At 48.0% G+C, this 26825-nt stretch overlaps 1 protein-coding gene across 1 annotated transcript in view; it reads right to left on the bottom strand.

Moving 5' to 3' along the window:
* SLC25A22 (solute carrier family 25 member 22) overlaps positions 1 to 26825 on the bottom strand; it is a 79233-nt gene that overhangs the window by 20974 nt on the left and 31434 nt on the right. The window contains exons 4-5 of the mRNA XM_088471052.1: positions 21671 to 21726; positions 20659 to 20749 (exon numbers count right to left, since the gene is read on the bottom strand). Coding sequence (XP_088327178.1) covers positions 20659 to 20749; positions 21671 to 21726 — 147 coding nt within the window. The remainder of the gene's footprint in view (positions 1 to 20658; positions 20750 to 21670; positions 21727 to 26825) is intronic.

The raw sequence follows: 26825 nt of genomic DNA, 5'->3' as shown, positions 1-26825 counted from the left end.
AGGCATCCACAGGGCTTGGCAAAGCAAAAAAAAACTAAATTTGCGGACCAGCGGACAGTACTTCCCAAATGATGGCTCAGCGGTGGCATTTCACTATAGAAATCCCGGTGCTGAGCACTCATTGGCTGAGAGAGGCGAGCCTTCCGCCTCTCAGCCAGTGAGCGGTTCCCACTATTGACTTCAATGGTGAGAGCCATGAAAGTAACCTTAAGTTACCTTAGCGGTTGCAGCTCTGACCTAGGTTATTCCCAGGTCAGGTGTTTACAGTACACACAGTGTTAACTTTTCTGCCGATGCTTGGAGATGACATAAATCCCCAAGCACCGGTGAGCCGGCTGTTTCTATGCTGTAAACGGCACCCGGGTCACCCGTATACCTGCCCCATAACCAGGGTCTTGATTGGGTCCAACCTCATTTTTCAGGGACCCGTTTACACTGAGCCGCGTCCCGGGTTGACACGGCAATAACCAGGTTACTTGACCACTGTAAAAAGGATATTAGATGCATGAAGAAGGCAGAGAACACCTGTTCAGTATACAGTACCGGATTTATAGTTATTCATCTCTGAGCACTAAGGACTCACAGTAGCTGATTTACAGTTAGTAGCAAATCTATTGACCTTGTGTTGCAGGTGGGGACAGGGGCGGATTTACCGATAGGCAACCTAAGAGGCCGCCTAGGACCCGGCAGGTCCCAAGGGCCCCCCAGAAATATGTTTCTAGAGAGAATCTGTCCCAAGCAGCAGGCAGTATAGTATCAGCACACAACACAGAGGGGGAGGAGGAGGGAAGAGGCAGAGTTACAGGCCAGGGGAGATTAGGCTCACACACAATTGCGGGGCCGGGTGCCGCGATCAGGCAGTGTTCGGCGGAGATCTGTGACACGGAACTCTTTTTTTGTATATTGGCACAGCGCGTGACGTCATGACGTCACATGCCGTGCACTGTGCAGAGAGTCTGAGATTGCCGGAGAGGAGCCACTGAAGTGGAGCATCAGGGAGCAAGAGTGGATACCCTGAGAATGGTAAGTGAGGCTGCTGCATGGTGTGCTGCTGGGCTGGCACGGAAGTGTGTGTGCCTTCTGAATGAGTTACATTCTCAAATGCTCAGGCTGGCTAGTGTGCAGGAATCACATACAACAATAACAGAGTACTCTATTACTGTTGTATGTGATTATCTAGTTATCATGGTAATTGCTGGGCCAGATTAGGAGGGGGGGCACACACAGGAAGCTCCCAAGAGGCTTGGCAATGTCAAAGATATTAAGGCAGCAAGCTGGGCAGAAGAGCTTCAAATGTCACAACCATGTGACCCACAACGGCAGGGGTAAGGTCAGTGGCCTAGCAGGTTTACTATCCATCTGTTAACGCTGTCCTGTACACTGTGTTCTGTCCTGGCCAGTCACCCTGTCCTTTCTGTGTCCCCTCTGTCCTGGTACCTCTGTCGTGGCCCCGTCATTTCTGTCCTGGCCTTGTCCCCCATATCTCCTGTTCCCTATGTTCTGTCCTGACCTTGTTCCCTATGTTCTGTCCGGACCTTGTCACCCCAATCTCCTGTTCCCTATGTTCTGTCCTGACCTTGTCACCCCTATCTCCTGTTCCCTATGTTCTGTCCTGACCTTGTCACCCCTATCTCCTGTTCCCTATGTTCTGTCCTGACCTTGTCACCCCTATCTCCTGTTCCCTATGTTCTGTCCTGACCTTGTCACCCCTATCTCCTGTTCCCTATGTTCTGTCCTGACCTTGTCACCCCTATCTCCTGTTCCCTATGTTCTGTCCTGACCTTGTGACCCCTATCTCCTGTTCCCTATGTTCTGTCCTGACCTTGTCACCCCTATCTCCTGTTCCCTATGTTCTGTCCTGACCTTGTCACCCCTATCTCTTGTTCCCAATGTTCAGTCCTGATCTTGTTCCCTATGTTCTGTCCTGACCTTGTCACCCATATGTTCTGTTCCCTATGTTCTGTCCTGGCCTTGTCACCCCTATCTCCTGTTCCCTATGTTCTGTCCTGACCTTGTTCCCTATGTTCTGTCCTGACCTTGTCACCCCTATCTCCTGTTCCCTATGTTCTGTCCTGACCTTGTCCCCTATGTTCTGTCCTGACCTTGTCACCCATATCTCCTGTTCCCTATGTTCTGTCCTGACCTTGTTCCCTATGGTCTGTCCTGACCTTGTCACCCCTATCTCCTGTTCCCAATGTTCTGTCCTGACTTTGTTCCCTATGTCCTGTCCTGACCTAGTCACCCCTATTTCCTGTTCCCTATGTATTATCCTGACCTTGTCACCCCTATCTCCTGTTCCCTATGTTCTGTCCTGATCTTGTTCCCTATGTTCTGTCCTGACCTTGTCACCCCTATCTCCTTTTCCCAATGTTCTGTCCTGACCTTGTTCCCTATGTTCTGTCCTGGCCTTGTCACCCCTATCTCCGGTTCCCTATGTTCTGTCCTGACCTTGTTCCCTATGTTCTGTCCGGACCTTGTCACCCATATCTCCTGTTCCCTATGTTCTGTCCTGACCTTGTCCCCTATGTTCTGTCCTGACCTTGTCACCCATATCTCCTGTTCCCTATGTTCTGTCCTGACCTTGTTCCCTATGGTCTGTCCTGGCCTTGTCACCCCTATCTCCTGTTCCCAATGTTCTGTCCTGACTTTGTTCCCTATGTTCTGTCCTGACCTTGTCACCCCTATTTCCGGTTCCCTATGTATTGTCCTGACCTTGTCACCCCTATCTCCTGTTCCCTATGTTCTGTCCTGACCTTGTTCCCTATGTTCTGTCCTGACCTTGTCACCCCTATCTCCTTTTCCCAATGTTCTGTCCTGACCTTGTTCCCTATGTTCTGTCCTGGCCTTGTCACCCCTATCTCCTGTTCCCTATGTTCTGTCCTGAGCTTGTCACCCCTATCTCCTGTTCCTTATGTTCTGTCCTGACCTTGTTCCCTATGTTCTGTCCTGACCTTGTTCCCCATGTTCTGTCCTGGCCGTGTTCCCTATGTTCTGTCCTGACCTTGTTCCCCATGTTCTGTCCTGGTCTTGTCACCCATATCTACTGTTCCCTATGTTCTGTCCTGGCCTTGTTCCCTATGTTCTGTCCTGACCTTGTTACCCCTATCTTTTGTTCCCAATGTTCTGTCCTGACCTTGTCACCCCTATCTCCTTTTCCCTATGTTCTGTCCTGACCTTGTTCCCTATGTTCTGTCCTGACCTTGTTCCCTATGTTCTGTCCTGACCTTGTCACCCCTATCTCCAGTTCCCTATGTTCTGTCCTGACCTTGTTCCCTATGTTCTGTCCTGACCTTGTCACCCCTATCTCCTGTTCCAAATGTTCTGTCCTGACATTGTTCCCTATGTTCTGTCCTGACCTTGATCCCTATGTTCTGTCTTGACCTTGTCACCCATATCTTCTGTTCCCTATGTTCTGTCCAGGCCTTGTCACCCCTATCTCCTGTTCCCTATGTTCTGTCATGACCTTGTCACCCATATCTCCTATTCCCTATATTCTGTCCTGACCTTGTCACCCATATCTCCTGTTTCCTATGTTCTGTCCTGACCTTGTCACCCCTATCTCCTGTTTCCTATGTTCTGTCCTGACCTTGTCACCCCTATCTCCTGTTTCCTATGTTCTGTCCTGACCTTGTCACCCCTATCTCCTGTTTCCTATGTTCTGTCCTGACCTTGTCACCCCTATCTCCTGTTTCCTATGTTCTGTCCTGACCTTGTCACCCCTATCTCCTGTTCCCTATGTTCTGTCCTGACTTTGTCACCCCTATCTCCTGTTTCCTATGTTCTGTCCTGACCTTGTCACCCCTATCTCCTGTTTCCTATGTTCTGTTCTGACCTTGTCACCCCTATCTCCTGTTCCCTATGTTCTGTCCTGACCTTGTCACCCCTATCTCCTGTTCCCTATGTTCTGTCCTGACCTAGTCACCCCTATCTCCTGTTTCCTATGTTCTGTCCTGACCTTGTCACCCCTATCTCCTGTTCCCTAGGTTCTGTCCTGACCTTGTCACCCATATCTCCTGTTTCCTATGTTCTGTCCTGACCTTGTCACCCCTATCTCCTGTTCCCTATGATCTGTCCTGACCTTGTCACCCCTATCTCCTGTTTCCTATGTTCTGTCCTGACCTTGTCACCCTATCTCCTGTTCCCTATGTTCTGTCCTGACCTTGTCACCCCTATCTCTTGTTCCCTATGTTCTGTCCTGACCTTGTCACCCATATATCCTGTTCCCTATGTTCTGTCCTGACCTTGTCACCCCTATCTCCTGTTCCCTATGTTCTGTCCTGACCCTGTCACCCCTATCTCCTGTTCCCTATGTTCTGTCCTGACCCTGTCACCCCTATCTCCTGTTCCCTATGTTCTGTCCTGACCCTGTCAACCCTATCTCCTGTTCCCTATGTTCTCTCCTGACCTTGTCACCCCTATCTTCTGTTTCCTATGTTCTGTCCTGACCTTGTCACCCATATCTCCTGTTCCCTATGTTCTGTCCTGACCTTGTCACCCATATCTCCTGTTTCCTATGTTCTGTCCTGACCTTGTCACCCCTATCTCCTGTTCCCTATGTTCTGTCCTGACCTTGTCACCCCTATCTCCTGTTCCCTATGTTCTGTCCTGACCTTGTTCCCTATGTTCTGTCCAGACCTTGTCACCCCTATCTCTTGTTCCCAATGTTCTGTCCTGATCTTGTTCCCTATGTTCTGTCCTGACCTTGTCACCCATATCTTCTGTTCCCTATGTTCTGTCCTGGCCTTGTCACCCCTATCTCCTGTTCCCTATGTTCTGTCCTGACCTTGTTCCCCTATGTTCTGTCCTGACCTTGTCACCCATATCTCCTGTTCCCTATGTTCTGTCCTGACCTTGTTCCCTATGGTCTGCCCTGACCTTGTCACCCCTATCTCCTGTTCCCAATGTTCTGTCCTGACTTTGTTCCCTATGTTCTGTCCTGACCTTGTCACCCCTATTTCCTGTTTCCTATGTATTGTCATGACCTTGTCACCCCTATCTCCTGTTCCCTATGTTCTGTCCTGACCTTGTCACCCATATCTCCTGTTCCCTATGTTCTGTCCTGACCTTGTTCCCTATGGTCTGTCCTGACCTTGTCACCCCTATCTCCTGTTCCCAATGTTCTGTCCTGACTTTGTTCCCTATGTCCTGTCCTGACCTAGTCACCCCTATTTCCTGTTCCCTATGTATTGTCCTGACCTTGTCACCCCTATCTCCTGTTCCCTATGTTCTGTCCTGATCTTGTTCCCTATGTTCTGTCCTGACCTTGTCACCCCTATCTCCTTTTCCCAATGTTCTGTCCTGACCTTGTTCCCTATGGTCTGCCCTGACCTTGTCACCCCTATCTCCTGTTCCCAATGTTCTGTCCTGACTTTGTTCCCTATGTTCTGTCCTGACCTTGTCACCCCTATTTCCTGTTTCCTATGTATTGTCCTGACCTTGTCACCCCTATCTCCTGTTCCCTATGTTCTGTCCTGACCTTGTTCCCTATGTTCTGTCCTGACCTTGTCACCCATATCTCCTGTTCCCTATGTTCTGTCCTGACCTTGTCCCCTATGTTCTGACCTGACCTTGTCACCCATATCTCCTGTTCCCTATGTTCTGTCCTGACCTTGTTCCCTATGGTCTGTCCTGGCCTTGTCACCCCTATCTCCTGTTCCCAATGTTCTGTCCTGACTTTGTTCCCTATGTTCTGTCCTGACCTTGTCACCCCTATTTCCTGTTCCCTATGTATTGTCCTGACCTTGTCACCCCTATCTCCTGTTCCCTATGTTCTGTCCTGACCTTGTTCCCTATGTTCTGTCCTGACCTTGTCACCCCTATCTCCTTTTCCCAATGTTCTGTCCTGACCTTGTTCCCTATGTTCTGTCCTGGCCTTGTCACCCCTATCTCCTGTTCCCTATGTTCTGTCCTGACCTTGTTCCCTATGTTCTGTCCTGACCTTGTCACCCCTATCTCCTGTTCCCTATGTTCTGTCCTGACCTTGTTCCCTATGTTCTGTCCTGACCTTGTTCCCCATGTTCTGTCCTGGCCGTGTTCCCTATGTTCTGTCCTGACCTTGTTCCCCATGTTCTGTCCTGGTCTTGTCACCCATATCAACTGTTCCCTATGTTCTGTCCTGGCCTTGTTCCCTATGTTCTGTCCTGACCTTGTCACCCCTATCTTTTGTTCCCAATGTTCTGTCCTGACCTTGTCACCCCTATCTCCTTTTCCCTATGTTCTGTCCTGACCTTGTTCCCTATGTTCTGTCCTGACCTTGTTCCCTATGTTCTGTCCTGACCTTGTCACCCCTATCTCCTGTTCCCTATGTTCTGTCCTGACCTTGTTCCCTATGTTCTGTCCTGACCTTGTCACCCCTATCTCCTGTTCCCAATGTTCTGTCCTGACCTTGTTCCCTATGTTCTGTCCTGACCTTGTTCCCTATGTTCTGTCTTGACCTTGTCACCCATATCTTCTGTTCCCTATGTTCTGTCCTGGCCTTGTCACCCCTATCTCCTGTTCCCTATGTTCTGTCCTGACCTTGTCACCCATATCTCCTATTCCCTTTATTCTGTCCGGACCTTGTCACCCCTATCTCCTGTTTCCTATGTTCTGTCCTGACCTTGTCACCCCTATCTCCTGTTCCCTATGTTCTGTCCTGACCTTGTCACCCCTATCTCCTGTTCCCTATGTTCTGTCCTGACCTTGTCACCCCTATCTCCTGTTCCCTGTGTTCTGTCCTGACCTTGTCACCCCTATCTCCTGTTTCCTATGTTCTGTCCTGACCTTGTCACCCCTATCTCCTGTTCCCTATGTTCTGTCCTGACTTTGTCACCCCTATCTCCTGTTTCCTATGTTCTGTCCTGACCTTGTCACCCCTATCTCCTGTTTCCTATGTTCTGTTCTGACCTTGTCACCCCTATCTCCTGTTCCCTATGTTCTGTCCTGACCTTGTCACCCCTATCTCCTGTTCCCTATGTTCTGTCCTGACCTTGTCACCCCTATCTCCTGTTTCCTATGTTCTGTCCTGACCTTTTCACCCCTATCTCTTGTTCCCTATGTTCGGTCCTGACCTTGTCACCCATATCTCCTGTTTCCTATGTTCTGTCCTGACCTTGTCACCCCTATCTCCTGTTCCCTATGTTCTGTCCTGATCCTGTCACCCCTATCTCCTGTTCCCTATGTTCTGTCCTGACCCTGTCACCCCTATCTCCTGTTCCCTATGTTCTGTCCTGACCTTGTCACCCCTATCTCCTGTTCCCTATGTTCTGTCCTGACCTTGTCACCCCTATATCCTGTTCCCTATGTTCTGTCCTGACCTTGTCACCCATATCTCCTGTTTCCTATGTTCTGTCCTGACCTTGTCACCCCTATCTCCTGTTCCCTATATTCTGTCCTGACCTTGTCACCCCTATCTCCTGTTCCCTATGTTCTGCCCTGACCTTGTCACCCCTATCTCCTGTTCCCTATGTTCTGTCCTGACTTTGTCACCCCTATCTCCTGTTCCCTATGTTCTGTCCTGACCTTGTCACCCCTATCTCCTGTTCCCTATGTTCTGTCCTGACCTTGTTCCCTATGTTCTGTCCTGACCTTGCCACCCCTATCTCTTGTTCCCAATGTTCTGTCCTGATCTTGTTCCCTATGTTCTGTCCTGACCTTGTCACCCATATCTTCTGTTCCCTATGTTCTGTCCTGGCCTTGTCACCCCTATCTCCTGTTCCCTATGTTCTGTCCTGACCTTGTTCCCTATGTTCTGTCCTGACCTTGTCACCCCTATCTCCTGTTCCCTATGTTCTGTCCTGACCTTGTCCCCTATGTTCTGTCCTGGCCTTGTCACCCATATCTCCTGTTCCCTATGTTCTGTCCTGACCTTGTTCCCTATGGTCTGTCCTGACCTTGTCACCCCTATCTCCTGTTCCCAATGTTCTGTCCTGACTTTGTTCCCTATGGTCTGTCCTGACCTTGTCACCCCTATCTCCTGTTCCCAATGTTCTGTCCTGACTTTGTTCCCTATGTTCTGTCCTGACCTTGTCACCCCTATTTCCTGTTCCCTATGTATTGTCCTGACCTTGTCACCCCTATCTCCTGTTCCCTATGTTCTGTCCTGATCTTGTTCCCTATGTTCTGTCCTGACCTTGTCACCCCTATCTCCTGTTCCCAATGTTCTGTCCTGACCTTGTTCCCTATGTTCTGTCCTGGCCTTGTCACCCCTATCTCCTGTTCCCTATGTTCTGTCCTGACCTTGTTCCCTATGTTCTGTCCTGACCTTGTCACCCATATCTCCTGTTCCCTATGTTCTGTCCTGACCTTGTCCCCTATGTTCTGTCCTGACCTTGTCACCCATATCTCCTGTTCCCTATGTTCTGTCCTGACCTTGTTCCCTATGGTCTGTCCTGGCCTTGTCACCCCTATCTCCTGTTCCCAATGTTCTGTCCTGACTTTGTTCCCTATGTTCTGTCCTGACCTTGTCACCCCTATTTCCTGTTCCCTATGTATTGTCCTGACCTTGTCACCCCTATCTCCTGTTCCCTATGTTCTGTCCTGACCTTGTTCCCTATGTTCTGTCCTGACCTTGTCACCCCTATCTCCTTTTCCCAATGTTCTGTCCTGACCTTGTTCCCTATGTTCTGTCCTGGCCTTGTCACCCCTATCTCCTGTTCCCTATGTTCTGTCCTGACCTTGTTCCCTATGTTCTGTCCTGACCTTGTCACCCCTATCTCCTGTTCCCTATGTTCTGTTCTGACCTTGTTCCCTATGTTCTGTCCTGACCTTGTTCCCCATGTTCTGTCCTGGCCGTGTTCCCTATGTTCTGTCCTGACCTTATTCCCCATGTTCTGTCCTGGTCTTGTCACCCATATCTACTGTTCCCTATGTTCTGTCCTGGCCTTGTTCCCTATGTTCTGTCCTGACCTTGTCACCCCTATCTTTTGTTCCCAATGTTCTGTCCTGACCTTGTCACCCCTATCTCCTTTTCCCTATGTTCTGTCCTGACCTTGTTCCCTATGTTCTGTCCTGACCTTGTCACCCCTATCTCCTGTTCCCTATGTTCTGTCCTGACCTTGGCCCTCATTCAGAGCCGCACGTTAACAACAGTACGCTCGTTGCGTTCCGATGTTGACTAACCGCGCATGCGTCGGTGTGACACTGCGCATGTGCGTACGGCAGATTGCGTTTTTTTTTTCTCTCGTTCCTAAAATAGCGTACAGGAAGTGACATGTCAAATGTGATTGACAGAACAGGGCGTTTTTGGGTGTTGACGGGGGTGGAGATGAAAAAACGCAGGCGTGGCGAGGCGTTTTTGGGGCGTACATACATTAGCAGATGCGAACGTCAAATGTGTTCGGACCGTCTCATACGTCACTGGAACATCCGCTTTCCCTTCAAAATGCTCGCACAGCTTAGGGTCAGGATTACTCGACCACATTGGCGATGGCCTTCTCCTCCGTCCCGGGACTCAACGATGGTGCTGCGATTAATCGCGGCTGGTCAGTAAAGTAATTAGTGTTGGATTGAAAACCGGCTTGGTATGTGTTTGGAAAGCAGTTTATTGGGATAGCACAAAAGCGTACGCAGGTGGAAATCAGAGCTGCTAATGTCATGATTACACAATCAATTAGCGTACATTTTGGGTGTTTTATTTTGGCCACAATTTGTTGGTTATGGCCTATTGTAACAATAATGTCATCATGTTTTAATTAGCTCCCCTTTTTTTTGGTTTACTGTGGAATTTGCATCGCTATGTGATTTTTTAAACGTTCCTTAAAGAGGCCTTTTTTTTTTTTTAAGAGGGTCAGTTTTTGCCTTTAGGGCCAGGATTAAATGTAACCCATTTGTACAATAATGTCACAATACAATCTCAGTTTTTTGTTTTAAATTTATTGTTTAAACACAAACAAATTGGCCTAATATTTTTTGGCCTTTTTTTTGTGGCAAAGATATTTGTTAAAATAAAAAAAAAAGCCATACTGGTAACATAAACGTAAATACCAAATTTTAAAAAATTTCACAAGAAAGGAGAGGGAAGTTTTGACCCGAAAGGAATATGAGCCAAGCACAGAAGGAGTGTGGGAAAAGTCGCCATTGCTGTCACCGTTTTCTCGCCCGTTTGGCTGGGTGAGGGTGGGCGCCAGACCGGGTCCGGGATGCCATCGGGCTGGCCTGTCCAGAGGCAGATGTTGTGGCATCTGGACTAGGCACAGGGCTAGGCACATTTGGAGGATTGGCTGATGTTGTGCCAGAGGTGGAGGATCCGGATGTTCCGGCAGGAAGGGAGGTCGGCTCCACCATGTGCTGGCGAACGAGCTGCTCCAGGGCATCGGCGATGCGGATGTTGGCCCTGGTATTTTCCGCCAGGGCCTGAGCAATGGTCACGTTGGCCGCAGCATTTTGCTCCAGGGCCTCAGCCACCCGTATCAGACTGGCGTCCATCCTCTGCAGAATCTCCGTATGGAAATCCGATTTAAAATTGAGTTCTGTGAGGAGGCCCACTGCCTGCGAGGGGGCACGCCCTGGACTGGCTTCTGCAGGGTCCTCAGCCGGATGTACTGGTTCCTCCCCTGCAGAGCCAGCAGAAATTCTGCGGCCAAGGCTCCCCTCTGGAGCAGACTCATCCGCCTCTGTCTCTGTTAGGAAAAATGCGCAAAGACTCACATTAGAATCTACATATTGGCACAATAGCATTTCAGAGTTGGTGACATCACAAGACTTACCTTGGCCAACATGAGGAGCCGCAAAGTCTGGCATGTACGTATCCATGTTGGACACGCCAAACACCTCCACAGCCTGCACACACCCCTGTGCCAGCTCTTCTAAGTCTGTCAACTCCAATGACACAGGGGTGGGACCCCCACCTGTCCCCCTTGCATGCCTAGCCCTGTCGGCAAGTTTTTGCTTGAGACGATATTTGAAGTCTGCCCATCTGTGGAATGAAATTGGAACCATTATCCTTTGTTTTACAATGGGGTTTGTTTATAGGATGGGAAAGTGTTTACTTACCGCCGTTTGACATCCCGGGCTAGACGGACATAATCACCCACCCTATTGACAGCAACGGCGACCTCCTCCCACATTCTCCACTTCTGGCTTTGGCTCATATTCCTGGCTGCCTGGGGCAGGATGTCAACGCACTTCTGGATCAAAACCTCCATCTCCTTGCTTGTGAAATGTGGCTGCCTTTTTTTTTTGGCAGCTTTGGCGGGTTGACTGGGGCCAGCAGTCTCTTCCATGTCATCCTCCTCACCTATTTGGGTAAATATGCAGATTTAGCCACTTCACAACTTGCACAATATTATGTTTTAAAAGAATCATTGAGACAAAATGCATGAAGGCCTTACCGCCGGATTTTTGGCCATTGTTTCCCTGGTCTGAAGCCATGTCTCTGCTTCCAGAATGAAATCAACCAGAAATTAAATGTGATTTCGTGACGTATTTATACATGCGTCCTTAGTTTGCGGCCGCATCATTGATTGTGCGTCCCTATGATTCATCCTTAATTTGTGCGGGAAAATAAACACTATTTATGGCTTGGTGTGTGTGGAGTCGAGGTTGCGTTGTTGGATTGTTGGCGGTTAAGTTGGTTGGATTTGGTTGTTTGCGGTTGGAGGATTAGGCGGAGTTTGTTTTTTTTTTGTTTTGCTACAGTTGTTTTGGTTTTCCGTTCGCATTTTTTTGGTTTATTTTTTTCCATCGTTTCCTGATTTGGTAAGTTTTGTGCAGTCTAATTTGTGGCCAATTGGTGTCTACTTCTGGTTTTTGGTTTTATATATTTTTTTTTACACTAATTTCATCTATTTTAGTTTGTTTGGGCTTTCGGACCCAAAGACCTTTTTGTTGGAAATCTTATATATTCGAGTTTGGTAAGTCCATTATTTTTCTTGCATTTGCGAACTAATTAACGCATTTTTGACTGTTGGTGTAGTGACTTGCATTTGCGAACTAATTAACGCATTTTTCGAGGCTTATTCATCATGTAAACCAGTTTTGCTTTTCCCTTTTCCATTTTTGGGGTCCATTTGACCCCTATTTGACGTACGGTGTGCAATGTCGTTTTCATCGATGGCCAAATGTGTGTTTCGCCTATTTTATGTGTTGGCTTGCACCAATTTGACAAACATAAAATCACCCTCTAAATTTTTGATGTCTCATTTTTGGCTTTTTTACAGTTTATACGTATCATGACAATACCCCGGCATGTAAGCAGCTATGGATGGTATCATAAAGCTAAGTTGTTTTATGTTACTTTTGGGGTGGCTCAAAAGCCTTACATTGTAAACTTTGAATTTCAGGTAGATCTGGGGCGAATTGTTCTGGCCCTGCTCCCGGAAGACGACCAACCTCAAACTCGTCCCAGGCGTAGGCATCGTAGGCATGCAAGGCCCCAGATATTTCGAACACGTGTCACCCTTTTTGGAATGCCCGATGATGAGGTTTTAAGACGCTACCGTCTACCTCCCAAAATCATCATAGACACTCTCTCATTAATAGAAAGTGATCTGGAGCGGCAAATTGACAGTCCAACAGCAATACCACCACTGACGCAATTTATGGCGGTGTTACATTTCTGTGCCTCAGGATCGTTTCAAACAACGGTGGGAATAGTGGCGGGCATCTCCCAATCCTCCTTTTCCCGGATCCTGAGGGCAGTGATGGAGGCACTTTTCAAGCACCTCCATCATTTTATTAAAATGCCTTTGGATATGGGTGCCCTTAGTGTGGCCAAGGCCAATTTTTACCAAATAGCTGGCTTCCCACACATCATAGGGGTTGTGGATGGTACTCACATACCACTTCAGCCTCCAGCACGGCTGGAGGCAATATTTAGAAACAGGAAACACTATCACTCCCTGAATGTAATGGTGGTATGTGATGCCTCCCTCCAGATCCTGTCCCTGAATGCTAAATTACCAGGAAGTGCTCATGACTCCTTCGTCATCCGGCAATCAGGGATATGGCAGAAATTAACCAACCTACAAGCTGGTGATGCGTGGCTTCTGGGTAAGTGGAGACCTTTAGTACATAACAATGTTAAGCTTGATACACAGTGTTCCTGATGTTGTCTATTTTTTTTTCACAGGAGACAGTGGATACCCTTGCATGTCCTGGCTGCTCACTCCTTATTTGGCTCCCACACCAGGGCCACAAAGTGCGTATAATTCCGCACTTACAGCCACCAGGCAAGTGGTGGAGCGCTGTATCGGCCTTTTAAAAGGCCGATTCAGATGCCTCCACCGCTCTGGTGGCGAGCTCATGTATGTGCCGGATATGGTGTCTAAAATTGTGGTCCTGTGTGGGATATTTCACAACATTGCCATAAGGAGTGGTGTCCCAATGCAGCCAGAGGATGCCTTACCTGAGGATGGCCCCCCCGAGGTTGGTCGGAGGTCAGTATGTGGGGGGGCCATACGCGATGATGTGGTGGCCAGATTTTTTAGGTAAGTTGTAACAAAACTACAGTGTTTATACCTAATGTGTTTGTGTTTGTTTGCGAACATCTAATTTTGTGTTTTTTTTCTCACCATCTTCTGTTTGTTCACATAATCTTTGGCACTCCAACGCTCACTACTTCCTGCTACCCTTACCAAACCTGGATCTGGTCCTTTTGGGCATATATTCTGGAACCCATATCGCAACGCCATGTTTGTGGAATCATGTTGCCATGGTCCTTCGTCAACCAGTTCTTGATTTTTAGTTTTTATTTAATTATTTCTTGGTATGTGTTGTATTTGAATTTATCACTGTGTTCTTTTTTTGGGAGTGACCACTTTGTTTTCTCTGTTATGTTGTGAATAAATGTTTGGAGAGTGAAATGGTCTTCCTTTTTTGGGACGTTAACAGCAAGTGTAACCAGGTTAACACAAGTTACATTTGACTAAGGGGTAATCCAGTACTGACGCCAGTTGAGCTAAACTGAAATATGTTTTCAGCTTCCCAAACCACACCAAAAGGAAGCCTGGCCCAACCTTGGGATTTGTAAGATTGGCCTAAGCAGCTTGCGCACCAACTAGGAACCTGTAAAATGTAGAAATATGTAATTGACACTACACCCAAAAAGGGAAATGACATTGTTACTGTTATGTGTTTCTTGTGTCTGTTTGACATACAAAGACAAAACACAATCTAACTTTTAAAAAAGGGAAATCCTTGCAGGAACAGTCTACTTATGTCATGCTAAACTATCTTGGTTTTGGATGTAAAAAATGAGCCAGAACGTATATTTGTCTGAAAAAATTTATTTGGAAACGTTAACAAAAATAAAAAAACTACTGGCGAAGGAGGCCAGACAGCCGGTCGAGGCCCACCAGAATGCCAATTACATGTTGGCGCATCTGGCCCACACAATCCGCCACCTCTTGCCGACGCCTCTGTTCCTCTGTGGGTGAGAAAAGTGTGTGGGTTAATACAACAATAGGGAATCCACATTAAAAAAAAAAAAAAAACAACGAAATCACTCCTAAACCTAAAAAAAAAAAAAAAAAAAGGGGGGGGCTGCCAAAAATACAAGGCCTATGTACAAATTCCCACAGGTGTGATATGTGTATGTTGAAATCACCAGGAAGAGGTAAAGGCAAACTGCAAAATCACCAAAAGTCAAGCCACAAAAACACGAAGAAAGGCACGACACATGATTACATACAAACAGTTTGTGCTTTAAAAAAAAACTAAATAAAAACATACCGGGAGCCAAAACGGGAGCTCCGGAAATGCCTCCATGATCCTCCTCGGAGGATCCGTCATTCCCCAAAGAATGGGGAGGAGTTATGATGGACTCCGGGGAGGGGGTAATTGGAAGAGGGGTGGGTGGAGGAGAGGGGGAAGTGGGACGGAGGGGAAGGAGGCCCGACATTTCCGGGAGAGGGTCTGGGAAGGATGGGGAGGAGTGGGGAATAGGGGAAAGATTTGGGGTGGAGTGTTGGCTGGGGGTTGGGGATAGTGTCCGGGAACGCCGTCTGGACGGACGGTGACGGCGGAGTCTTGGCTGTCCCCCTAAAATATGTCAACGAAATTGCGGTTAGTTTATGGACAAATCCGGGGACCAAAACTAAAAAAAAAAAAAAAAAACCCAAAAAATAAGCCAAATAGGAGTAGAATGAATAAATCAGAAAGAGAGGGAAAACATGCACACGCAGATATGAGTACAAATAATAAATAGGACAGACAGGAAAACATGCACACGCAGATATGAGTACAAATAAGAAATAGGACAGACAGGAAAACATGCACACGCAGATATGAGTACAAATAAGAAATAGGACAGAGAGGAAAACATGCACACGCAGTTTGACCCACAAACACAAACATTAAAACCACAATACATAACACTTACTTTCCAGGATCTGCATGCGAAAGCATGCCAGCAAGCGGGGCGTTCGCCGTTGCAGGTCGGACCACCTGCGCTCCAGCTGCCCGATGTTGCGGCGTGAGCCGAAGGACCGCAGGCGGGACCGTGCCTCCGCATACGCGGAGCGCTTCTGCCGGTTGGTCATGGGTTGAGGTTGGCTGGTGATCCGGCGATCCATGACCTCCGTAAGCACCAGCAGCTCGCGCCTGGTGAATGCGGAGGCTCTCATGATGGCAATGGTGTTTTTCTTAAAAAACATGTTTGATAAAGTGTGTAAAAATTTTCTGATTGGCTAATGTATTTTGGAAATTAACAGGAGCAATTTTATTGGTTAGTGTATGAGTCATGTGTTCGACAGGGCCAGAAATCTCTGGAGAGTTATGATAGGCTTGATGCAGTGACATGCGTAAGCAAATTTAAATAAAGAAATGAACCCAGAGAAATATGCGGGGATCCACAGCAATAGAACAATTGTTTAATTGTGGTTCACATGTTTTTTGAACAATAAAAGCGAATGTTTCATCCGTACGTATTCTGCGGGTAAACACAAACACGGACAAGAGTAAAGTTTCTTGCATTGTGTTGAAAAAAAACAAACAATTAAGCTAATTGATACATTGATTGGCATGATACGATTGATGGAGGTAGGCAGAATAAAGGAGCAGGTAATCGAGATCTGACAAGGCCACTTCCTGTTTATACTTGTGCGTGCGTTCCTTTCAAGCCATTTCGGGGATGTACGCTCGCTATTTCGTACGCTCGTTAGTTAGAGGAGGGGTCGTCAGAGTTTAGGGAGGAATTTTAGATGCGAACGAAAATACGAGCGAGCCATTGAATTTAAATATTTTTGTACGTACGCCTAACGTACGTGCGCCCGCTTGCGAGTGGGTCTGAATGAGGGCCCTTGTTCCCTATGTTCTGTCCTGACCTTGTCACCCCTATCTCCTGTTCCCAATGTTCTGTCCTGACCTTGTTCCCTATGTTCTGTCCTGACCTTGTTCCCTATGCTCTGTCTTGACCTTGTCACCCATATCTTCTGTTCCCTATGTTCTGTCCTGGCCTTGTCACCCCTATCTCCTGTTCCCTATGTTCTGTCCTGACCTTGTCACCCATATCTCCTATTCCCTATATTCTGTCCTGACCTTGTCACCCATATCTCCTGTTTCCTATGTTCTGTCATGACCTTGTCACCCCTATCTCCTGTTTCCTATGTTCTGTCCTGACCTTGTCACCCCTATCTCCTGTTCCCAATGTTCTGTCCTGACTTTGTTCCCTATGTTCTGTCCTGACCTTGTCACCCCTATTTCCTGTTCCCTATGTATTGTCCTGACCTTGTCACCCCTATCTCCTGTTCCCTATGTTCTGTCCTGACCTTGTTCCCTATGTTCTGTCCTGACCTTGTCACCCCTATCTCCTTTTCCCAATGTTCTGTCCTGACCTTGTTCCCTATGTTCTGTCCTGGCCTTGTCACCCCTATCTCCTGTTCCCTATGTTCTGTCCTGACCTTGTTCCCTATGTTCTGTCCTGACCTTGTCACCCCTATCTCCTGTTCCCTATGTTCTGTCCTGACCTTGTTCCCTATGTTCTGTCCTGACCTTGTTCCCTATGTTCTGTCCTGACCTTGTCACCCATATCTTCTGTTCCCTATGTTCTGTCCTGGCCTTGTCACCCCTATCTCCTGTTCCCTATGTTCTGTCCTGACCTTGTTCCCCTATGTTCTGTCCTGACCTTGTCACCCATATCTCCTGTTCCCTATGTTCTGTCCTGACCTTGTTCCCTATGGTCTGCCCTGACCTTGTCACCCCTATCTCCTATTCCCAATGTTCTGTCCTGACTTTGTTCCCTATGTTCTGTCCTGACCTTGTCACCCCTATTTCCTGTTCCCTATGTATTGTCCTGACCTTGTCACCCCTATCTCCTGTTCCCTATGTTCTGTCCTGACCTTGTTCCCTATGTTCTGTCCTGACCTTGTCACCCATATCTCCTGTTCCCTATGTTCTGTCCTGACCTTGTCCCCTATGTTCTGACCTGACCTTGTCACCCATATCTCCTGTTCCCTATGTTCTGTCCTGACCTTGTTCCCTATGGTCTGTCCTGGCCTTGTCACCCCTATCTCCTGTTCCCAATGTTCTGTCCTGACTTTGTTCCCTATGTTCTGTCCTGACCTTGTCACCCCTATTTCCTGTTCCCTATGTATTGTCCTGACCTTGTCACCCCTATCTCCTGTTCCCTATGTTCTGTCCTGACCTTGTTCCCTATGTTCTGTCCTGACCTTGTCACCCCTATCTCCTTTTCCCAATGTTCTGTCCTGACCTTGTTCCCTATGTTCTGTCCTGGCCTTGTCACCCCTATCTCCTGTTCCCTATGTTCTGTCCTGACCTTGTTCCCTATGTTCTGTCCTGACCTTGTCACCCCTATCTCCTGTTCCCTATGTTCTGTCCTGACCTTGTTCCCTATGTTCTGTCCTGACCTTGTTCCCCATGTTCTGTCCTGGCCGTGTTCCCTATGTTCTGTCCTGACCTTGTTCCCCATGTTCTGTCCTGGTCTTGTCACCCATATCAACTGTTCCCTATGTTCTGTCCTGGCCTTGTTCCCTATGTTCTGTCCTGACCTTGTCACCCCTATCTTTTGTTCCCAATGTTCTGTCCTGACCTTGTCACCCCTATCTCCTTTTCCCTATGCTCTGTCCTGACCTTGTTCCCTATGTTCTGTCCTGACCTTGTCACCCCTATCTCCTGTTCCCTATGTTCTGTCCTGACCTTGTTCCCTATGTTCGGTCCTGACCTTGTCACCCCTATCTCCTGTTCCCAATGTTCTGTCCTGACCTTGTTCCCTATGTTCTGTCCTGACCTTGTTCCCTATGTTCTGTCTTGACCTTGTCACCCATATCTTCTGTTCCCTATGTTCTGTCCTGGCCTTGTCACCCCTATCTCCTGTTCCCTATGTTCTGTCCTGACCTTGTCACCCATAACTCCTATTCCCTATATTCTGTCCTGACCTTGTCACCCCTATCTCCTGTTTCCTATGTTCTGTCCTGACCTTGTCACCCCTATCTCCTGTTCCCTATGTTCTGTCCTGACCTTGTCACCCCTATCTCCTGTTCCCTATGTTCTGTCCTGACCTTGTCACCCCTATCTCCTGTTCCCTGTGTTCTGTCCTGACCTTGTCACCCCTATCTCCTGTTTCCTATGTTCTGTCCTGACCTTGTCACCCCTATCTCCTGTTTCCTATGTTCTGTCCTGACCTTGTCACCCCTATCTCCTGTTCCCTATGTTCTGTCCTGACTTTGTCACCCCTATCTCCTGTTTTCTATGTTCTGTCCTGACCTTGTCACCCCTATCTCCTGTTCCCTATGTTCTGTCCTGACCTTGTTCCCTATGTTCTGTCCTGACCTTGTTCCCTATGTTCTGTCCTGACCTTGTCACCCATATCTTCTGTTCCCTATGTTCTGTCCTGGCCTTGTCACCCCTATCTCCTGTTCCCTATGTTCTGTCCTGACCTTGTTCCCCTATGTTCTGTCCTGACCTTGTCACCCATATCTCCTGTTCCCTATGTTCTGTCCTGACCTTGTTCCCTATGGTCTGCCCTGACCTTGTCACCCCTATCTCCTGTTCCCAATGTTCTGTCCTGACTTTGTTCCCTATGTTCTGTCCTGACCTTGTCACCCCTATTTCCTGTTCCCTATGTATTGTCCTGACCTTGTCACCCCTATCTCCTGTTCCCTATGTTCTGTCCTGACCTTGTTCCCTATGTTCTGTCCTGACCTTGTCACCCATATCTCCTGTTCCCTATGTTCTGTCCTGACCTTGTCCCCTATGTTCTGACCTGACCTTGTCACCCATATCTCCTGTTCCCTATGTTCTGTCCTGACCTTGTTCCCTATGGTCTGTCCTGGCCTTGTCACCCCTATCTCCTGTTCCCAATGTTCTGTCCTGACTTTGTTCCCTATGTTCTGTCCTGACCTTGTCACCCCTATTTCCTGTTCCCTATGTATTGTCCTGACCTTGTCACCCCTATCTCCTGTTCCCTATGTTCTGTCCTGACCTTGTTCCCTATGTTCTGTCCTGACCTTGTCACCCCTATCTCCTTTTCCCAATGTTCTGTCCTGACCTTGTTCCCTATGTTCTGTCCTGGCCTTGTCATCCCTATCTCCTGTTCCCTATGTTCTGTCCTGGCCCTGTTACCCCTATCTCCTGTTCCCTATCTTCTGTCCTGACCTTGTCACCCCTATCTCCTGTTCCCTATGTTCTGTCCTGACCCTGTCACCCCTATCTCCTGTTCCCTATGTTCTGTCCTGGCCCTGTTACCCCTGTCCTTTCCATGTCCCATCTGTTCTGGTTCTGTCACCTCTGTCCTAGCCCTGTCACCTCATTCATGTCCCTGTTACCTCTCTCCTGTCCCTCTATTCTATGCTGGCCATGTCTCCCCTTCCCCCACAGTCCTGGTCCTGTCACCTCTGTCCTGTCACTGCTGTCCTGCCCTGCTCTCTCTGTCCTGTTACATCTTTACTGCCCTGTTCCCACTGTCCTGGTCCTGAAATATAGTGCTATGGATTGTTTGAGGAAGGGGCCCCCAAACGGTATCTTGCCTAGGGCCCAATGAGGTCTAAATCCGGCTCTGGGTGGGGATGCACAACCCAATTTACTTTTTGCCAGTAGTGTAATATATTTTAAATATAAAATACAGTGTAAGAATAGAGCAATGAAACCTATTGTGCTCAGCTGCAACTTCTGCACCTAACTGTGAACCTCCCTGTAGTGCAGAACCTCTCAGACCACCTCAGCTCAGAGAGGTGTAGTGCACCATCCTTCTCTTCACATTTTCAGTCTCATTCGCAGGCGCAGCAAAACACCCCTGATGAAAGTGTACTACAGGCATTGGGCTGCCACATTCACCGCACAGGAGTTAGTTTGAGGCACATACAAGCCGCAGCCGTTGCATTTTAGCATTTCATATCCATATTTAGACTCAGTCGCGCACAGATGTACAAATGTCGCACATCAAATTGATCAGCCCAATCTAGCAAAGTCGTTTTGTCGCTTCCAGTTGTTTTATTTGTGTGAATAAGACGCTAAGTGCGGCCGAGTCGCCCTGGACCTGGAGCCCAGAAGGGCTGTTTGGTGCCAGTGAAGCCACAGTGTATGAGGATATATCTGTACAGTCACAGAAAATATATTCTACATACGAACGCCCAGTTGCCCACCAGTAACGCCCACCCAGCCACAGGGTGAGAAGTGACCGAGACTTATGTGCAACCTTCTCAAAATCCCTCTATGTGCCTGCACTCAGAATCAGACCCTCAGGGCCCAGGAGTTCTAATTATGTGATGTTCTATCTTCACTCACCCATCTTTGGAAAGGGTTTGCCTGAAGAAATCATTAGCTGCTAACTTGATAGCCTTCTCTGGTGTCACAAGGGTTAAATTAACAGCCGCACCTGCAAAGAAAAGAACAATTAACCCCTGAGAGTAACTGCTCAAGCATCTTCTATTTCTATAATAAGACCAGAGCCAGCCCTAGCCAATTTGGTGCCCTACGCAAATTTTGACTGGTGCCCCCTACACACACACACATTATACATATATAATAAAGGCCCATGGGAGGAGTGGCAGCGGCTGGGCATGCGCAGCATGCCCTCCCGCGGCCATCTTAGCTCCTCCGATGACCTGTACTACTGTCAGAATGAGCTTTTATACAGAAGCTCATTCTGACTAAGGGGCCGGGCGGATGCGGATCCCGCTCACATGACCGACCGCCGCCTGGCCATCCGCTGCGCTGCCCGATCGATGAGCTCCGATCGCGGCAGCACGCTGTACCGGCGGGCTCTCCCGGCTCTGGGTAGAAGGTAGGACTGGCAGCAGCGGGCGCGGCAGGTGCCGGTGGTGGGGGGGAGGAGTCAGGACTGTGACAGACAGGCTGAAGAGGCAATGCCCCTAAATGCAGAGTCGCCCCTAGGCATTTGCTTATAATGCCTATGCCTAGGGCCGGCTCTGAGCAAGACCCTGCTTGATGCACAATATTTATATTTATTTGATTATACTTTATATTAAGTCAATAAAAAGAAATGTGAATTGTATATGTAAAAAACCTCCAAAATCAAATAAAAAAATAGAGGATACCAAATAAATATGTTAAGCTGGGTGTACAATGATAATAACGTATGCTCGTATATATGTGTGTATGTGTGTATGAGTGTTCCTGTATAAATACAAACATATAAACATATTTAACATTTGGCGGCCTTTATACACTTTTTCTTGTAGTAACGCTTTGATCGGGGCAATACTGTATGTGTGGGTGTGTGTAACAGTTTATGAGTTATGTTTCGTAGCATTATGTTTATGCTTTTATTACATACCTCTATACATGCCGAAGTAGCCTTCTGAGCGTATAATTTTAATAAGGCAGTCTGACCTGTAACAAAATAATGTTTCATCTTAGCTGTACGTATTTTCTGTTTTCTCAATTTCTTCTAAAACAATGAAGTTGGGAAGAGGACAGAAACAAAACTGGGAAGACTTTATGGGAATAAGCTAGAGGAGAACCAACACAAGTAGGGGTCAAAATGATATAAAAGCACACAAATGGTCACAATGTCATGGTATTGAGATAGGCAGTGAGGTGCAGAAGTTCAGAAGTATAATCCTATTAACTACCGTCATCTATTCTAGGCACAAAAAGTGGCAAAGTGACCAGTCTTCAAGGAGAGGCCTCAATTAGCTAAGAATCTTAAGGTGGGTACACACCTGACAGATATAACTGCAGATGATGGTCGTTCATACACACTGAACGGCCATAATCTGTGTCTGGCTGCGGGTCCCGGCGACCAGGGGGCATGTTGGGGGCGTGTCCCGGTGGGCGTGTCCCGCTCCCCTCCTCGCGGCTGCCGCTGTGTGTGTACGGGCGGTCTGCAGCCTGCCCGTACACACCTGCCGATGGACAGATATGTCTGCAGACATATCTGTCCATCGGCTGTGCAGCACAGCCAATGCGATATGTCGGTGAACGCCGACGTTCACCAACATATCGCGGGTACACACTAGCCGACGGGCTACAGATATGTTGGCCGATCAATTGATTGGCCAATGTATCTGTCAGTTTGTACCCAGCTTTAGGGTAATAATGATCTGAGGGCCTGATTCACTGCAGATTGCTATTGCTTTCGCAGCTGCGATTACGCATGCAGGACTGCTGCAAAAATATGCTAATGAATGTAATCGCAAAGCCGTCGCACAGCCAGCATAGAGACGCCCACTACCGCTATCTCAGATCCATAATACCTTGCAGTCCTGTGAATACATCGAGAACATCAATTAACATCGGTCCCTAAGGCACAATTACAACATGTCTGACCTCCGGTTGCCGCTGTGGAGAGGGAGCTGGGCGCCCACTGGTAACAAAATCAGCAAATGGAGCCTCCCTGTGGCGCTGGGCTGAGGTGGGTCGGAGGAGGCGGAACTGGTTCCGTCTCCAAATAGAAGTGACGGAACGCAGTTCCGCCCTGTTCCGGCCAACTTTAACCCCTGCTCAGGTTACACAGTGTGACTGTGCGCCTTTTTTCTGAGTACCTGCACCTTTTCTTTGTCTGAGTGCCTGCACCTTTTTTCCTGAGTCCCTGCTCCTTTTTTCTGAGTACCTGCTCCTTTTTCCTGAGTACCTGCACCTTTTTTTCTGAGTACCTGCATCTTTTTTCCTGAGTACCTGCTCCTTTTTTCTGAGTACCTGCACCTTTTTTCCTGAGTACCTGCTCCTTTTTTCTGAGTCCCTGCTCCTTTTTTCTGAGTACCTGCTCCTTTTTCCTGAGTACCTGCAACTTTTTTCAAAGAAAAAAATGCTCTAGTAAAGAGTTCTCAAAAACATAGCAGAATCCACCACATGAGCAGCCTGCAATCCCCGTCACGTATTCTTCATTATTTGACAGTGAAACTGCTCTTATAAAGCAGAAAAGGAGTATGTAAAGGTTCAACATACAATAAGTAGGCACAAAAATGATTGAGGTGAGGTTCTATTTTTTTTTATCTTGCATTGGTCCACAAATGTGACCATATTGTGGCATCCGGTGTTTGCTGTTGAGTTGGTCGACACAATCCAACTTTAGATGAGATCTCCTTGCCTTCATGAATCATTGTAGCTTTGAGATATGTACAATTACTGATAACCATCCATGTAAGTGAAAACTGACAGCAGTATCAGATCTTGTTTTCAACCAGCATAGGGATAACCTGCTTCATTTGCCAATGTCTGGAGAAATATCACAGAAGATCTCAATTTTATGAGAGGTAAGCCCAAGGGATAAACATCAGGGAGACACAGGACCACTGTAGGTCTCTGGGCAGTTCTTTTCTGGCTGGGCCATGTCCTACACACTGTGACAGATATAGGCGGAGGCATGGACATTAGTGGTAAAATATAGAAATATAGTTATATATTCCTGCAGGTTCTGTATGACACATGAGATCCCTTGCACCATAAGGATGTTTTTCCGATGGGTGCGATTGTCCAGATTTAGATATTTAGAGATTATAGATACTGATATGCGAAACTTTGAAGCATAATGTGGAAAAAAGCTACATCTGCTGCATCGTAGCACTTTATATACAGACTCAGGATGAGTCGCACACATATGTGTCACATATCAAATTTATCAGTACAGACGCATTTTCGGGCAAAAAAAAACCTGTTTGGTGTGCCTGCAGCAATAGTGTATGAGGACATATCTGTACAATTACATATTGTTTACAGAACCTCATGCTCCATTTGCAGGACATTGGGGTAGATGTATGAAGCCCAGAAACGGTATCAGCGCACGTTAAGTGCGCTGATACCGTTTCTCCCCGATGTATGATCGGGGGTCTGGGCGGTAAATGACAGGGGCGCTATGCGCCCCTGTCATTATCGGCGCTGCTATCTACAAGATAGCAGCGCCGACAGCCTGGGCTATGTACGAACGGTCACAGCGCTGTCCCTGCTGTGGCGGCTACCGGCTCCAGGGCTGCACGCGGGGATCTCGCGATACTTGCGAGATACCGCGCATGCTCATTGGAGCCGGCCGGGCCTGACACACATCGCATCAGCACTAGGCTGTTGCGATGTGGTCTGTAGCGGGTAGCGCCGGAGGGGGGAGTTAACGCTCCCCCTCTCCGGCCGGTGATATGTTCACACATCTCACCGGTAGTGCTTCCTGCTTCGCCTCGGTAAAGAGGCGAAGCAGGAAGCGTTATAGCGGCACTTAACGTGCCACTATAATACATCTACCCCATTCTGAGCAGCGGCGGCTCTTACCTTTATCCTTCGGGGGGTCTGCTGCTCTCTGCTGGTCTGTGCGCATGCACGGGATCACAATCCTGCATATGTGCACAGTGCAAACACTGACAAGCACTCCAAGCTTCCCCTGCCTGGGACTGCCTATCTGGCTGTGATTGGCAGAGAGCGCTTCCAATGGGAAGCCACTACCACTGCTAAGCATACCTGCAGGAGGTGGATTTTTGCTGGGGGCCTAGGTAATATCCACCTCTGATTATGAGCAAGGACTACTGCAATACACCATTCTATGCTAATACATCGGTCCTATTGTTGTGCAACAGATTTCCTTTACATAATATACTGATTTTTTTGTATAAAATGGATCCCAGGCACTCTCCTGTCTCTTGTACAGTACTTATCTATGCAGAAGCCAATTTTTTTTTTTGCTTTTGTTAATGTAATGCATAGTAACCAGTGGCGGTTTCTACCTAGAGGCCGCGGGACTGCAGCTCCCCCAGCAAAAATCCACCACTGTGAGTTCCAAGTGAGCTCCGGTCCTGGAGACTGCACTGGCTCCGGAACTCCCACTCACCAGCGTCAGCAGGGCAGGCATAGCAGGGAGCAGGAGGCATTCTCCCTGTGCAGGTCTGCCCTGCTGCATGTGTTGGCAGTATAGTGCTTCCTATTGGAAGCCCTACCTGCCAATCTTACACATGGCTGGCAGTCTCAGGGGAGGAGACTCCTCCCCCTGTGAGACTGCCAGTCCGGAATGTTATCAGCACAGTAAGAGCTTCCAGCAGGAACCTGTGCAGTGCTGATCCCTGGCTGCAATGTGCTTCTAGGGGCTGCACAGTGTGCAGCCCTAGAAGCTGTTATATTCCAGCTGTGCATGCGCGTTTTCTTTTTAAAATTCCCCTCTGTTACTTCCACGAGCCCAGCTTCTGCGCTTGCGCAATACTAGAGATGCTGGAGTCTGGGTCAGTGCTGACCTAATTTGCAGCCCGGGCAGCCCCCCAGACTGCTAAAGGTAGGAACTGCCACTGATAGTAACTGAGGACAATGGGCCTGATCCAGCAGCGCACGCAAGTGCACTGCTGAACGCAGATTCCCGATTATCGTACGCAGGACCCATTCTGCGAGTGTGCAGAATGGGTCCTGCTAACACGCACGTTAGCCCTTATTGACAGGCATTTGAGGGGCGGAGAGGGAGCAGCCGGTGTTCACAAAAAAGGGGCGCGTCAGTCCTGTTTTTTGGGAGTGTCCAGCCCAGGGGCTGCATGGACGTACGCAGTCTGTTCAGCTCGCAAGCCTGCCACCCTGAAGCTTACTCAGCTGGAAGTCCACCCAGAGCCGTCCTCTATCGAGACCATCGACCACCGATGGTCGCGATGGTGATCCCAGCTCTGCGGCCTCCGTCGCAGTGCTGGGATTGCAAATGCAGCAGGGGGTGTCATACACCTCCTGCTGCATTTGTATTATTGCAAGGATCGCAATTGCAAAGCTGCCTGTGTGCATACATCATATCTAGAGCCTGCGTGCATCTATCATATCTATAGCCTGCGTGCAGCTTTGCAATTACAATCCTTGCTGAATCAGGCCCAATGAATGCAAATGTCTAATTTATTTCTAGTTTCTGTTGTGTTTTGCGCCTAGTAAATAAGGAGATGTGTAATCTGGCCTAATGTTCTGCTCTGTTATTATCTTTCTCTGCAAGATCAGCATTTGATGTTTGCATTGTGTGTGTGGTTTCAGCATCATATGACTTCTCCTTTATAACTGCAAGGACAGCACAGAGGTCGGCGGCTGGGAGAGGTAAAGAAACATTATGGCTCTTCCCCCATATCTTCATTTCCATGAAAATCAATATCCAGTTAGAATGGATAATGAGTAGAGCTATTTGCTGTCATGCTGCTGTAACATAATAACATATGTGACACATTGACGTCTGTAAGGTCACATCCAGTCGTGATGGATAACGTGGAAAGCATTTTTCAGCCGTCATAATCGCTTTTTGTTGACACAGAGGACCTGATACAGAGGTGGGCGCAAACTGAACGCTATGTCTATATAGGCGGAGATGAGCAATTATTTGATATTGCACATGTGCGAAAAATATTGAAACCCCCCCTATGACATATGCGTTACAAATGCGCTGTTGCGTACGGGATCGTTGTCATTAGGAATGGCGAGGCCAAACCATGGGCATTCCTGTGTGGTAACTGGGAGGTGGCCGTAAGTGAGGGCAAAAATAGGCTGTCTCAGTGGCGTGT

Source organism: Taudactylus pleione, unplaced genomic scaffold (genome assembly GCF_031769625.1).
Source record: "Taudactylus pleione unplaced genomic scaffold, aTauple2 ptg000109l, whole genome shotgun sequence".
NCBI classification, from domain to species: Eukaryota; Metazoa; Chordata; class Amphibia; order Anura; family Myobatrachidae; genus Taudactylus; species Taudactylus pleione.
Note: the sequence above shows the minus strand (reverse complement) of the source record. Positions and strands in the feature narration are given on the sequence as shown.